This window comes from Lepidochelys olivacea, assembly GCF_965140295.1.
Source record: "Lepidochelys olivacea isolate rLepOli2 genome assembly, chromosome: 9".
Classification (NCBI taxonomy): domain Eukaryota; kingdom Metazoa; phylum Chordata; order Testudines; family Cheloniidae; genus Lepidochelys; species Lepidochelys olivacea.
In genome coordinates this window covers 90,649,111-90,664,187 of record NC_140419.1, presented here as the reverse complement: position 1 = coordinate 90,664,187, position 15,077 = coordinate 90,649,111, and the positions used below count along the sequence as shown (strand labels likewise).

Here is a 15,077-nt window from a genome sequence, read left to right as displayed (position 1 = left end):
TTTAAACCAGCCCTTCATCAGAGTTGGAGTGAAATTTTAAGCTTTTCTTTATTATAATTAGTTCAAAGAACTTACTTCAACTACCCGGGGGGAGAAACCAAATTATCATATTTCTCTATTTTATCACAATCTCCTGTAGCCATTTCACACACTCCTCCTCTCTTCCCCCCCTAATGTTAGCACTTATTGTTTTTAAACTGCAGTCAATAATAGATTTCATTACAGACTCCATGTAAAGACAAGGGAGCATCTGAGGCAGCAATTGTGGGCATTCATCGCTTACAACTTTTTAAATCAAATTTCCTCACTGCAGTGCACTTTGCATGGTAAATGTGATTTTTCACAGCAACAAACAGAACCTAAATCTTTAAATTCCATGGACAGAAATTTTATGCTCAGTGTTGTATTTAATTCATAATGGCAGTACCTAGAGCTCTTCAAAGAGTTATTGGTTCTCCAGTCCTGCTGAATCACTGATATGTAGAGCTAGAAGAGACCTTGGGAGGTCAAGTCCAGCCCTCTGGCTGAGACAGGGGCAAGCAAATCTAGACCATCCCTGACTGGTGTTTGTCCAACATGTCCTTAAGAAAACCTCCAATGATGGAGATTCCAGAACCTCCCTTGGAAGCCTATTCTTGAACTTAGTTTTTCCTAATATCTAACCTAAATCTCCCTTGCTGCAGATTAAGCCCATTACAATTCTTGTCCTACCTACACTATCCTCTTTATAATAGCCCTTAACATATTTGAAGACTTATCAGACCTCCCCCTCCAGTCTTACTCAAGACCAAACATGTCCAGGTTTTTTTTTAAAAAAAAACCTTTCCTCATGTGTTATGTTTTCTAAACTTATTTTTGTTGCTCTCCTCTGGACTCTCAACAATTTGTCCACATCTCTCCTAAAATGCGTGGCTCAGAACTGAACACAGTACTCTAGATGAGGCCTGACCCAGTGCCAAGTAGAGTGGGACAATTACTTCCTGTGTCTTACATGTGACACTCTTCTTAATGCACCCCAGAATGATATTAGCCTTTTTTTTTAATAGCATCACATTGTTGCCCCATATTGAGCTGTGATCCACTATAACCACTGTATCCTTTTCAGCAGTTCTACCCCCTAGCCAGTTATTCCCCATTTGGTACTTGTGCATTTGATTTTTCCTTCCTAAGTGAAGTAGGTTCACACTTGTCTTTGTTGAATTTCATCTGGTTGATTTCAGACCAGTTACCCAATTTGTCAAGGTCTTTTTGACTTCTAATCCTGTCCTCTAAAGTGCTTGCAAGGCCCCCCTCTCCTCCAACCTTGGGGTCATCTGAAAATTTATAAGCACTCTCCACACCATTATCCGTGTCATTTATGAAAATATTGACTAGAACTGGACCCACTACTGATCTTTACAGGATCCCACTACATAGGTCCTCCCATTTTGACAGAAAACCAGTGATAGCTGTGCACCCACCTCATAGTAAAAGCGGCAAAGAGTCCTGTGGCACCTTATAGACTAACAGACGTATGTGCATCCGATGAAGTGGCTATTCACCCACAAAAGCTTATGCTCCAATACGTCTGTTAGTCTATGAGGTGCCACAGGACTCTTTGCCACTTTTACAGATCCAGACTAACACGGCTACCCCTCTGATGCTTGACACCCCATAGTAATTTCACCAAAACCATATTTCCCTAATTGTCTTTGAGAATATTATGTGGGTCTGTGTCAAAAGCCTGTCTAAAAAAGAAAAAAAAAATCAAGGTATATCCTGTCTACTGCTTCTCCCTCACCCACCATCCAGTAAGCCAGTAACCTTGTCAAAGAAGGAAATTGGGTTGGTTTGGCAAGATTTGCTTTTAACAAATCTATGATGGGTATTCTATATAATCTTACGATCATCTAGGTGCTTACAAATGGATTCTATAATAATTTGTTACAATATCTTTCCAGGTACTATAATGCCCTAAGACCTGGCTCAAGAGATGTGCTCAGCCAGATACTATTCATCTCAAATTGGGGAACCAAAATTAATAGCCACTTTTGAAAATTTGGGCTTACACAATTCAGATCATACAAGAAGTCAGAGGCAGACCTATTTCAGAGTAGCAGCCGTGTTAGTCTGTATCCGCAAAAAGAACAGGAGGTGCCACAAGTACTCCTGTTCTTTTTAGGGGCAGACCTAGAAACTCACAGTCTTCTGTGAAGGCTGACTAGCTTCCTTTTTTGAATAAAAGCTCTAATGTAAACATTAGTAAAGCAGTATGAGCATCTTAGTACTTTCCATACACAAAGGTACACAATACCTGCCCTGAAGAGTTTACATTAAAGAATGAAGACTCAATTCCTTAGTCATATACATTGTCCCTACTTACGAAGAAAAAAAAAATCAGATAATAAAAACTACTTGACCAAACACAATTTACTCACCTGAGTAAAGGTGGCAGGATCCAACCCTCAGTTTAGACCAACTATGATGAATGATTGCTACAAACCCTGAGTGAAGTCCTGGCCCCACTAAAGTCAGTTGGCAAAACTCCCATTCACTTCCGTGGGGCCAGAATTACACCCATAACAGGTGCATGTTTGGGAGAGGGGATTTTTAGAGGCAAGAGGATGAAAATTACCCCTCAGTAAGATTATGTGGCAGGTTAAGTTCAGTTTGGTTCATGCCTTGATGGTTGAAATTTGTTTTCAACTAGCAAGTCAGTTTTAGGCCAGAGTTGCTTATGAATGAACAGGCCAAATCCTACTGAGATAAGTGGTCTCCTGAGCAGGATTCAGCCCACTAGCAATAGCCTACTCCCGCAGAGAAAGCGGGTAAGGTGAATTCAGGAAGAAGTCTACCCTGTTAAATAAGTGCTTTTGCCTTTCTTCAGGTCTGTCTATTCACTCATACACAAAATGCTATTGTGCGGAACTCAATTATTCAATAACTGCGAGTAAAGTATTAAATAAACTAGTTACACAAGGGCAGCTCAAAAGGAAGTGATGGTTTGAATGAAGTTGATAGCATTCACAATGCAACATGAAGAACTCCAGTGAAGGGGCAAGATGTTTGTTTTTTTAACAGTTGGTGCATTGTTAGGAAGGTCCAGAAGGAGTTTATATTGACACTAAGAACAGATAATGTGATGTGTACAGTCCATATAAATTAGCAACAGAGAACCAGATCATTACTAGTGGATTTAAATATTATCAGAGATAAGAAATCAGCCTTTTCACATCCATTGTCCTTTGCAACAAAATACACTTATTTTGAAAGTACAAAAATTGTGTTATAGGCCATCTGCTAGAGTGTTGCTATGGTCCAATGATTGTCATAATATTCATAAACCAAGCCATAAGTATTCACTGTGTCCTGGAAAATTGATTAAATCATCTTCATGGCTGCCCTGCAGACACCCTCCCTGAATCTTGCCTTGCTTGGGACATCCCTTTTGCTTCCCTATTAAATTCAGTTTTTAAATGGTTGCTTCCCAGGCATTCTGGTGTCACCTTCTGTACATCCCAGCCCAAGTCCCCTGACTGTTCCCACAGGCCCACTGGGGCCTCTGGACATTTCCACTCCTTTTACTCCACTTCTTATTCCAGAAAGATTTCAAATCGATGTCTAAAGCCCCCTTCTTCCACTCCTTCAAAAAGCTCCCCAAAACCTATTTGTTCCAAAACTTTCCCGAGGCACCTCTCCACATTCTCCTTCCTGACACCCGTTCCCTCCTCCTATACTATGACACCAAATCCCTCATTTTCATAATATTGTGCCCTCTTGTGTGTTTAGGCTCTGGTCAGCAAGGTACTTAGGCATGTGAGAAGACCCACTTGTGTCAATGAAACTCCTCCTATGTCTAAGTTCTGTGCAAAATTGAGACCATAAGGCCGATCCAAAGCTCACTTAGAAGACAAAGGCACAACAAGATCCAATGGCTAGAAACTGAAACTAGGCTGGACGATCAGATTAGAGGATCATCATGGTCCCTTTTGGACTTTATGAAGTCAGTGGGAGTCTTTCCATTAACTTTAGTGGATTCTGTATCAGGCCTTGAATTTGTAAGCTTCCCAGGGCAAAGGCCCCTTTCTTTGTCCGATATATTCCGCCAACCGTCAAATACTGTGCATGCCCAACAGTGCTTTATACATTACTACCAGTAACAGCCACCTTTCTGAAGCTTGGCAGTCTGTTTAATACCTAACAGCTGACATTACATATCTGCTGCAAGACAGAAACAAGACAAGGAAGTGGGAGTGTCTTGACTTTTAACTCAGAAGTTAATATACATTTCTATTCCATATTTTTCTTATTTTGATTCCCTCCAAGATCCTATGTTGGCTTTTCACTTCACCCTGGAATGGTGTGTGTTCACTTTTCTTTATCTGTTTCCTAATCTAGCGCTTCTTTTGGGAAGGGGCTAGGCTTTCGTTTCTAAATCTGTTCAATATTTTAAATGTTTTCATCATAAACTAGTTAATTTTAACCAAGTGCAATATTTAAACAGGCTCCAATTTTTACCAAAGTTCAGTATTTCAACCATATGAGATCAAGGTAGCTAACCCTTCAACAAATGTTGCTATTTGCTCTGGTCTTTTCTATATGCAACTCAATGTTGCCAGCTGTCACCTGGCTAGTGCTATATCTGTAATGCTGCTTCCTCTCTAGAGGAGAGAGAACCATGACAGAGTTTCCCTTAATAAAGTGCATGGACTACTGGTGCTTCACAGATTAATTGCTGGTGGCCCGTGGAGGATTAACTGATCACATGGTGCTAGCTCCTCTTCCTCCATTCACACTGATAGAAGCTGAACAGATGGGAGGCAGCAGGGAAACAAGAAGTGAAATAGACAAAGTGATTAACTCTCTGTGAAAAGGACACAGCTTTTAAGCACTGATGACAGCTTAAAGCATTTTGTGCCAGGGCTGTGAAAGCAAAATCCTGGGTGGCTGAGAGGGGGCTGTGGATAACCGGTGATCTTTCAGGAAAGAGCAAGTGACACATTTTCATCCATAGGGATCAGTTGGCATTGCTTACGTTACTCTCTTCAAAAAAAAGCTCCATTTTATATAATATGTGAGTGAAAGCTGAGGTTCTCCTGGACATTTCTTGGTCCTCCAAATTCAGTGGAGCCGGTAGCCAGGGGTGTTGCAGGATCCCAAAGGCCAGCTTTGGCTAAGAGGACACAAATTCTTGGATCTACATTTCAAAAGCTATCATGGTGTTGGGCGCTCAATCTGAGACCCCTGAAGAGGGCCTGTTGTTCAGAAAGTGTTAAGCACCTGCCCCCTCTAGAAATCAAGCCCCGTGATGAGGTCTGCAAATCCACTAGAACTTTCAGAAAGTTTGGCCTTCACTTTCATGTACACAATAGTTTTAAATTGCCAAAGGGATACCAAATGGGTCTTGCAATTATTTTAAGCCACTTTCAAAAATCCCATCCACTGTCTAAGTCACGAATGGCAGGGGAGGTGGCCCATACAACAATCTCTTTGCACTCTGTACTATGTAAAATTGTTTCAGGGTTCTGAAAAGATAAGAATTTCATTGAAATATTTCCTACAAACAAAAATGTATTCAAATTCTATGAGCCAATACCAATACCCATACTAGCCAGAGATGGACTCACGCAGCAACACTGATATGGGATTTAAGACACTTAGAAGTTCAAGGATGTTAAAATATAGGATTTTGTAGTTCTCAGAATTAGTTCTGAGCCAAAAATCTAAAACTATGTCGCTTCCTAGACACAATTCCAGTAATGATTCAGCCAAACCTATTCAGACAACAGAATCTAAGCTTTGAACCATTTAACTTGACAACAGTTAATCTGTTTTCTGCTGAGACTACAACCTGTCAAGTTGACCAGTATCATATGTTTCCTTGCACTCCCCTCGCTGTCTATATCTGTCTGTCGTCCCTGATCTTATACGTGGGTTGTAAGCTTCTTGACTGTCTTTTTGTTTTGTGTTTATACAGCACCTAGCACAATGAGGTCCCAGTCCATGAGTAGCACGCCTAGGCATTACTGTAATATAAATAATAAGAATTGCAGCTTCTCTGATGTTCTTTCCTTCATGCAATGTATTCGGACTGACACGACATCAGTGAAGCCCCCTGCATGCAGTCAAGCAATCAAAAGGTAGTTCTTCCAATGTAAAGGACCTTTTCAGAAAGGGTAAAGTTATCAATTATGCTTCAAATACTTCAATCACAGAAAGTGCATTTCTCACATACATTGAGAGAGAAAAAAAATCAATGTTCTGCTCCACATAGCAGCCTAAAAATCATAGGGTACGTAAGAGAAAGAATGCATATAGAAAGTAGAAAGCTAGCCACATATATTCATGTCTTTACAAAGGGACACTATATATTTTGGTCTTAAATCCATTTTCTCTTTCATCTTATGCTTGGCATACATTGGCCCACCCACATGAGAAATTTACTCCAGTCGGTTAAATTTAGCAGTAGGCAGTCTAATATATTAAAGGGTTTTTTCCCCTACTGGTATTCCACTTGAATTGAGATAGACAAAAATTGCCAGTAACAACTCAAGACATTCTGCAAGGTAAGTCAAAGAAAGCAGCAAAGATCAATGTACTAAAATATAGCTAGTGGCACACTATCAGCTGGAGGACACTATACCGACATATATTTTAGGTTTCATGGACGCTGTAGAAATGTAGGGCTGGAAGGGACCTCAAGAGGTCATCCAGTCCACCACCTGCGCTGAAGCAGGACCACGTATACCTAGACCAGGGGTCGGCAACCTACAGCACGCATGCCAAAGATGGCACGCAAGCCCATTTTTAATGGCACGCTACTGTCTGCCAGACACGGACAGACAGCAGCGTGCCACTAAAAATCCTGTCCGGCCTGGCCCGCTTTTTTCCAACCCCGGCTCTCTCCTTGCAGGGCAGGCAAGCTTCCCCCTCCCCCTGCCTCTTCCCCCAGCATGCTGGGTTCCTGCCCCTCCTTCTCTCCCTCCCTGCAGCCAATCAGCTGATGGCCCTTGCTACGGTGGGGGAGAGGGAAAAGCGGAGCCGCAGCTCGCTCGTGCTCTCTGCTCCGGGGACCTTGGGGAAGGGGGTGGAATCAGGGCATATCCCCTCCAGCCCCCTGCCATGAGCCGCTCACAGCAGGGGGCTGGGAGCACCCCCATGACCCCAGCCCACACCCTCAGCCCTCTGCCCTGACCTCTGCACCCCCACACACACCCCAGCCCACTGCTCTGACCCCTGCACCCTTCTCACACACACTCCAGCCCTGACTCCGGCACCCTCCTCACATACCCAGCCCCCCCACACCCAATGCCCTGACTCTTGCACCCCCCACATCCCCACTCCCACCCTGAGCACCAAACGGGAGTTCCTGCACACACGCCCCAACATTCCCACCTGCACCCCTCGCACCAAATGGGAGCTGCCCAGGTAAGCACTCCACACCCAAACCTCCTGCCCCAACTCTGAGTCCCCTCCCTCATTCTAGCTCCTGGCCAGACCCTGCACCCCAACCCCCAGCCTGCTCCTTCACCCCCAGCCCTGTGCTCAGTCACTCCCACCCTCATCTCAGTGCAGAGAGAGAGGAAGAGAATGGGCTAGAACCAGGGAGAAGGTAGGTACATACTCTATATGGACAGGGTCGGGACTGCAGACCGGCAGCGGGCTAAGCAGGGCCAGCAGCCGGGACCCTGGCTGGGAGGAGCCGGCAGACGGACCCCAGACCGGCAGCGGGCTGAGCCGCTTAGCCCACTGCTTAGTCTGCGGTCCCGGCCGCTGGCTGCACTCAGCCTGCTGCCGGTCTGGGCTTCTGGTTGCCAGCCCCTTGCCAGCCGGGGTCCCAGCCGCAGGTCCCGCTCAGCCTGCTGCCGGCCTAGGTGAACGGAACCCCAGGCTGGCAACGGGCTAAGCAGGCCGGCGGCGTAAGATCAGCATTTTAATTTAATTTTAAATGAAGCTTCTTCAACATTTTGAAACCCTTGTTTACATATGACAATAGTTTAGTTATACAATATATAGACTTATAGAGAGAGACCTTCTAAAAAACGTTAAAATGTATTACTGGCACGCGAAACCTTAAATTAAAGTGAATAAATGAAGACTCAGCACACCACTTCTGCAAGGTTGCCGACCCCTGACCTAGACCATCCCAGACAGCTGTTTGTCTAACCCGTTCTTAAACCTCTAATGATGGGGATTCCACAATCTTCCTAGGTAACCTGTTCCACTGTGTAACTATCGTTATAGTTAGAAAGCCTCTCCCCCGTCATATCCAGCTTTAAATCTCCTTTGCTGCAAACTATGCCAATTACTTGTTGTCCTACCCAAGTGGACATGGAGAACAATTTTTAAACACTGTCCTCTTTAACAGCCACCACCCTTTATATATTAAAAGACTTACCAGGTCCCTCCTCAGCCTTCTCTTCTCTAGACTAAACATGCCCAGTTCTGTCAACCCTTCCTCACAGGGCATGTTTTCTAAACCTTTGGCATTTTTGTTGCTGTCCTCTGGATGCTCCCCAGTCTGTTCACTTCTAAAAGTGCAGTGCCCAGAACTGGACACAGAACCTCAGCTGAGGCCTTATCAGTCCTGAGTAAAGCTTAACAGTTACCTCCTATGTCTTATATAGGACATTCCTGTTAACACATCCCAAAACAATATTTTCACAACGCCTTTGCACTGTTGGCATATTCAATTTGTGATCAGCTATAACCCCTGTATACTTTTAAAGAAAGGAACTGCCAATATCATTCTCTGTATTTACTCATCCAGGTTCTATTGATACCACACAGCAGGTCATAATACTGCCAACTCCCACAGATCATGGGTAAAATCCTGGCCCTTTTGAATTCAATGGCAAAGTTCCCATTAACTTCAATAGGGGCAGGATTTCACCCTATTTCTCATCTCATTATTAACTATCTCCTGCCCCAGGGACCTCCAGATGCCAACTGGCAGAGGGCATAAGGGTTACAGGAATCCCCTTTGGTGAACTAGAATGGAAATACTAGACAAAGACTGTCCTGGGAGATCTCTAATGAAAGCCTGTGTCACACTGCTCATCACTATCATTGCAGAACACATGTATGGATGTTGGGAGTTACACACATACAGAAAATTATGTTCTTAAGGTCTGTGTCTAGGGACTGGTCACCAGCAAAGGTGACAAGCAAGTTTTCTTTCAGACAAGTAACATTTGGCCATTTACATGTAAATTAAGAATTGTGTGGTTCACAACAGGCCACCACTCATAGATCTGAGCCAAATGCTAATGAAGGAATGTGAGGTCTTCAAAGAGAGGAAATTAACAGCAAGAGGTAAATAGCATGAATTATCCTGTTTAGGAGTAACACAAAGAATTTTTGAGACTATATCTGATGGGGTTGCCAACCCTCCAGGATTAGCCTGGAGTCTCCCAGAATCGGCATTGATCTCCTGGTGATTATTGAAAGCAATCTGGGAGATTTTAATAGGATATTTTAAGAAAATGACATTACGTCATGTTGGGGGAAAAAATCTCCCAGAATAGCTTCAGTCACAGTTGGCAACCCTAATATCTGAGGTACAGATGAATCCCTAGGTATTCCTTCACTCTGCGAGGACAAGCTGTCAGCAGACTTGATCTGATGGGAAGGGGGCTCAACCAAACTGGTTAAGATCACTGGGGAAAGAATTTTGAGTAAGCTTTCCTGTAGGAGATAGGGGAATGCCTTATTAGTTAAGTTTAGTCTCTAGAAAACGTATTGCCGTTTGTTTTTATATGTAGACATTTTATTTCTGACCAATATTATGATCACTTGAATCTCTGTTCTTTGAGAATATATTTATAGTAAAAACAAGAACAAGTTTTAGTGCTGTGCGTTCAGCAGAGCTGTGATCTAAAATATAACTAGTAAGCTGTAGGGTACTGTTCCTATGGGAACAGCAGGCCTGGTAATTCTGTGAGTGGTCAGTGGAGGACTCCGGAGTTGGCATATGGCTAACCTGTACAGAGAAAGCAAATCCTTAAAAGGCCTAGAAGGCAGTGCCTGTGTTGTCAGGGACTGGTAGTTGCAGGGAGCTGATCCACAGCAGGCAGAGACAAGACTCCCTCATGCTCAGGGCAGGTGATGGTGTTGCGATAATTGGGCCTACAAATTTACCCTACTTGTGAGCTCGACTATTAAAAGTGAGAATAAATTAAGATGTCACACAATAACTTATAACAAATGCTGATGGAAAACGGTACAAAAGGGAGGCAGACTTAATTAGTCCAAACAAAGAAGCCTACTAATATAACACCAGGACTGCATGAAGATCGTGCTCAGTAAACAAGAAAATGGGGGACCAGAAATTAATAAACCAAAAGTGGTGTGTCAGAAACTAGGCCTAATTAGTGGACAAAATAATGAGGAAATGAGCTATTCTGCCCATCAGTTCCTTCTGGAGTCCTAAAGGAAAGAGACTTCAGAAGAAAAATTGGCTACTGGAGCAAGCTTTACCATCATGGCTGCCACCCCCGTCTCCTGGGATCCAAGGACTTCATCATCCTGATCAGGCCAGAGGGAGAGACCCAAGATAAAACTGCCACTGCTCTCCAGCCAACTGAATCCCAATCACCACCTGGGATGAAACAGGTTTGGACTTTAACAAAACAGCGGCTTCAGCCCATCTCAACTAACTTCTTTTGTTTTCCCAAACAGGACAGTTACCATCTTTGATACCATCTCAGAGCCTGTCACACAAGAGTTTTTCCCAGCTAAAGGGAAAGGGAACAAAAGATGATGTTACATAATATTTTACATTTCAAATGCTTTAACTGTTTTTCCCTTCACCTTTAACACAAGGTTAACAGGACATATAATGTCATGTTTGCCACGGTGCTAAGCAGGCAGAGGTCTCTGTATACCAAAATTTGAACTTTGTTTAACACTGTTTGATGTTGGACGGTGACTGGGTTGTGGTAACACCTTTAATGCATATATTCCATCTAAAAGAATACAAACAGTAGGGAAGTGCATCACAAACCTGAGCACCACAGGAAGTGTCGCACTACCCCATGTGCTTTGGGCCAGGCCATAGTAGTCAATGGGAAGGCTTCCATTGTTTTCAATAGACTTCACATCGAGCTCCTTGTTATGGCCAAATCCCAATCACCTGACTTCAGCAAGAGTGCCGACCAAAGGGAAGTGGGACCTGGCCCTTGATGTACTAACGATTCAAGACAGTAAGATAGTTTTACTAAATAGAAGTTACATTTCATTTGGCCTAAATCCCAGAGAGAAGATACTGTTTAAAAAAAAAAAGTCTATTTTTAAACAATTTTTTTAAATAAAAAAAATCCTCCCTAGCATTTGTCCATTCAAAAAATAGACTTAACCTCTCTCTCTCTAGAAATGTGTGTAAGACCATAATGAGAAATTAAACGTACCTTTCTCACTGGGAAACGTAGTGAACTGAACTGAAAATCAACAGACACCAGCCAAGTCATTTGTTTTCACACATGACTTTTTGGCTAAATACCTTAGCTGAAAGACTGAGGGCAGACAGCTCATTAAGAGCCCTTATGCTCATATGCATGGCACACAGCGGTCACAAAAAAGTAGCTTAGACACAATCAACCGAATAAGGCATATACTGCACATTCAACAACGTGCTCGATTTTATCCCATACCTACTTACTATGATCTCAGAAGATTCACAACCGTATGCAAGATCTTGAGGCCTAATCCTGCTCTTCCTCCTCAGACAGGAATCCCTCTGAGGTCAAAGTTTTGCTTGAGAAAGGAGAGCAGGTTCAGATCATGTCTTTAACGCTCGGTAAAAATAACCCTCTGGACAAGAAGTTACTCTTGGTGCCAGTGCCAATTCTATGGGTTAGATGGTCTCTTCTTTCAAGCTAGATGATAGCTGGCCTAGAGCCAACATAAGATTTAAAAAAAAAAAAAAGACATTTTATAGACTTTGGGCCCAGTTCTTATTTACAGTTAGGCCCGTTACACCACCCGGAATGTAAAGGAGCCTGAAAGTGGATGTAAATTCATGTTGACTTTTAAGATCCTTTGATACTTCCACAAGAACATGTGAGCACCTTAGTGTAATTGAGAATCGGGCCCTTAAAAAAAAAAAAAAAAAAAAAAAAAAAGACCAAAAAAGGCCTAAGATACTCATAAGCTAGACAGATCAGCATTTTTCATGGTAAATCACTTCAGGCTTAATATCAAAACATTTCAATACAATGAACACACAGACAGAAATTCCATTGATGCTAAACAACAATGTGTTTGTGTTGGATACAACCCTTCTTAAATAATTGAACAACAAGGATTATGCATGCAGAACAAAAATTGGGTCTATGACATGATCGCCGAAGCCAGACTTTGTTAAATATAAAATAGCGATCACATTTTTCTGAGACTTACCGGAATTTCTCTTTGATACCAACTTCAAATTTGTGCTGACTACTGTACAGATCACAAGAACCAAGAGAATGGGAGACTTCATCTTTCACTTTCATTGACAGCTGAAACGCAAACAGAGCATGAAGTCTGAATCACAGCTCTTTGCTACAACAAAGCAACAGCTAGAGTTGAACATTTCTCAAAGAACCATTATGGGGCAATGGCTTAATCTAGTGACTTCTGGGGGGCAGCTTGGGGCATTATGCCGAGCTAGGAAAACAACGTTTCAAAATAAATAATTTATCAGAGTATCAGACAAAAGTTTTTTTAAATGACACAAAAACTTTTTTCTCCTTTAGAAACAGTTAAACTATTTATTTGAAATAGTACATGTCTATTATATCAATAAGATTTTTGTCTGTTCTAGCCAGGAGATTCTGATGGCCACAATCAGAGTTGTCTCCAACAAAGAAAAGATATCTTTTAAAATACTTTGATCTCCCACATTACATGACAAGATCTAAGAGCAGTTATTTGCATAATTTCTCTTAGAAACCTTATTTCCCCACAGGTAACATTACAAGAGCTGCTGCAATGAATTATTACTATTCCCGAGATTTCACCTATAAAATGAACTAAAGACGGGTGAATGAAATTTAGAAGTCAATGAATGCAAGTCTCAGGGTTCTTATTAGAGAGATAAAATTAGTCTTTCCTGAGAATTTTACTGTCAGCTTTATATTACCTACTTTAGAGAGGAGAGAAATCAAGTTTAAAATTTCCAGTTTTAATTTATATAGTTATTGAAGCAAGTTCCACTTTCATTTATCAAAGTCACTCAAGAAAGTGTGGTTGCAAATATACAACACAGTAGAGTAGAATTCAGTCCCTTATGTGTATATAAAAAATAGCTATATTAAATTCTAAACATGCACTTAGCTTTAAACACATGTAGTTCCATTGATTCACATGCTTAAAGAGAAACATGAATCAAGACCCTAGAAAGCCATAACTTTATCAAAGACCCCTGTTGACTTCAATAGGTTTTGGATCAGGCCCTTTATTCTCAGCAAAAACACACACTAGTTAGATCATCTGTATGAAGAATGTATTAGGCATTAAAAGAATAAATACTCAACACCTTACAGCAGAATGACATTTCACAGGGGCAATTATTTTTTGTAAGAACAGTAATATGTGAAACCATCAAGCTAAAAGGGAAAGGAAATAAATATTTAAGTTCACACAGAGAAATAAAATATTCAGCTGGATAGCCCGCTGTCCCTTCGAAAGCATCCACAACTAGAGGACCAGTGAATTATTGCACACAGATCTGAAAGTTCTTTTAAATAATAAGATATAAAAAGGGTGTACACAGCCTGTGAGTCTCTGAAAATCATATTTTAATTTGAGTTTATTACATGATGTCTTTTCTCCCTTGTAATTTTACTACCAGCCTAACTGTCGTGTGAAGAAAGTGTAAGGGACCATGGATAATCTCTTGTATAATGGCAATTATGCTGCTATTCTATTATTTCAAAAGTACCACTTCATTTTAAGACTCTATCCCCACCCCTTGCTACAGTACTATAGCTATAAATATGCAGTGCTTCTTTCTCCCGAATTCTACCTTCCCTTGAGCACTTTATGCCTTTTGATTCCCCCAGCTTACTGTGTTAGAGGACCAAAAGGCTATGTGATGAATTATGAGAAGTGAAGGCTGTCTCACAATGGTTAATGAAAGAATTAGTATTCATGTTTTCTTAACCTCTCCTTGGAGTACCAAATCCTGATACAAGTAGAGCCATCTTGACGAGACAGTTAAAAAAAAATGTAATGGAACAAATCTTTTGCTGGATAATTTGCAATGATGATGTTATGCTAGAATGACTTTCAAATGTAGCTTTGCAAATTGCTTTCTCCACTTTGCTCTCTTCAGTTATTACAGCGGAGGTAGGTAACTCTCAGGTCCTTGTTTCACACTGAATTTTTTTTAAACTAACTACTCTGCAGCAAATAGACTATAAAAACCAAAGCAAATTCTACTTACTAATATATTATTCATGCTAGAGCTAATGGGAATTTTGCCAACTGATTTCAATAGGGACAAGATTTTGCCATTGGCTTCAGTGGGACCAGGATTTCAACCGCTGTAGTGGTTTCCTAATCTGTCTGCCTGCCCAAAAAGACTGAAAGCCTAGGGGGTAGATTTGGGTCGTTCCTTTAAATCCCACCATTGGAAAGTAGCACTTTTGAGGCTGTTGTGACAGAATCAGCAATACTGAACATCCTTGTGCAGTCATCTTTAGATGTGCCAGTTGCAATGAAGGTGCTTCAGGAGTCCTACATGACTAAGAAGCAGGGTGGGAGGGCAAAGTACTTTAGCCAGTCAATGGATTTCTACCTCTCAGAATTCTCACTTTACTGTGGAAGAACCATTGATGAGAGAAGTGAAAATTTACCTCCATGCCATGCAAACCTGCAGGTATCTTAATTTTTTACAATTTAAAATTTACAACTGAGAACTTGAATAATGTAACTGAGGTTATAGAAAATATTGTTTGTGCTTAAGAGGATCCCACATAATAAGATTCTTGAATTCTTTCTTTATTACGTTATTTGTATTATGGTGATGCTTAATGGCCCCAACTGAGATCAAGGTCCCTTTCAGCTAAATATTATACAGATACATAAGAGGTAATCTCTGCCCTCAAACAGTT

The 15,077-nt window shown here is 41.6% G+C and overlaps 1 protein-coding gene across 6 annotated transcripts in view; it reads right to left on the bottom strand.

Annotated features, from left to right (window-relative positions):
- IL1RAPL2 (interleukin 1 receptor accessory protein like 2) overlaps positions 1 to 15,077 on the bottom strand; it is a 552,617-nt gene that overhangs the window by 514,214 nt on the left and 23,326 nt on the right. For 4 of the 6 annotated variants that reach the window (XM_084639401.1, XM_084639402.1, XM_084639403.1 and 1 more), the window contains exon 2: positions 12,379 to 12,479. The exons of 1 other annotated variant lie outside the window; for it this stretch is intronic. In XM_084639401.1, the coding sequence (XP_084495527.1) occupies positions 12,379 to 12,460 (82 nt within the window). In that variant the 5' untranslated portion in view covers positions 12,461 to 12,479. Of the gene's footprint in view, positions 1 to 10,458; positions 10,535 to 12,378; positions 12,480 to 15,077 lie in introns of those variants that run through there. One more of the 6 variants, XM_084639406.1, reaches the window with a different exon arrangement.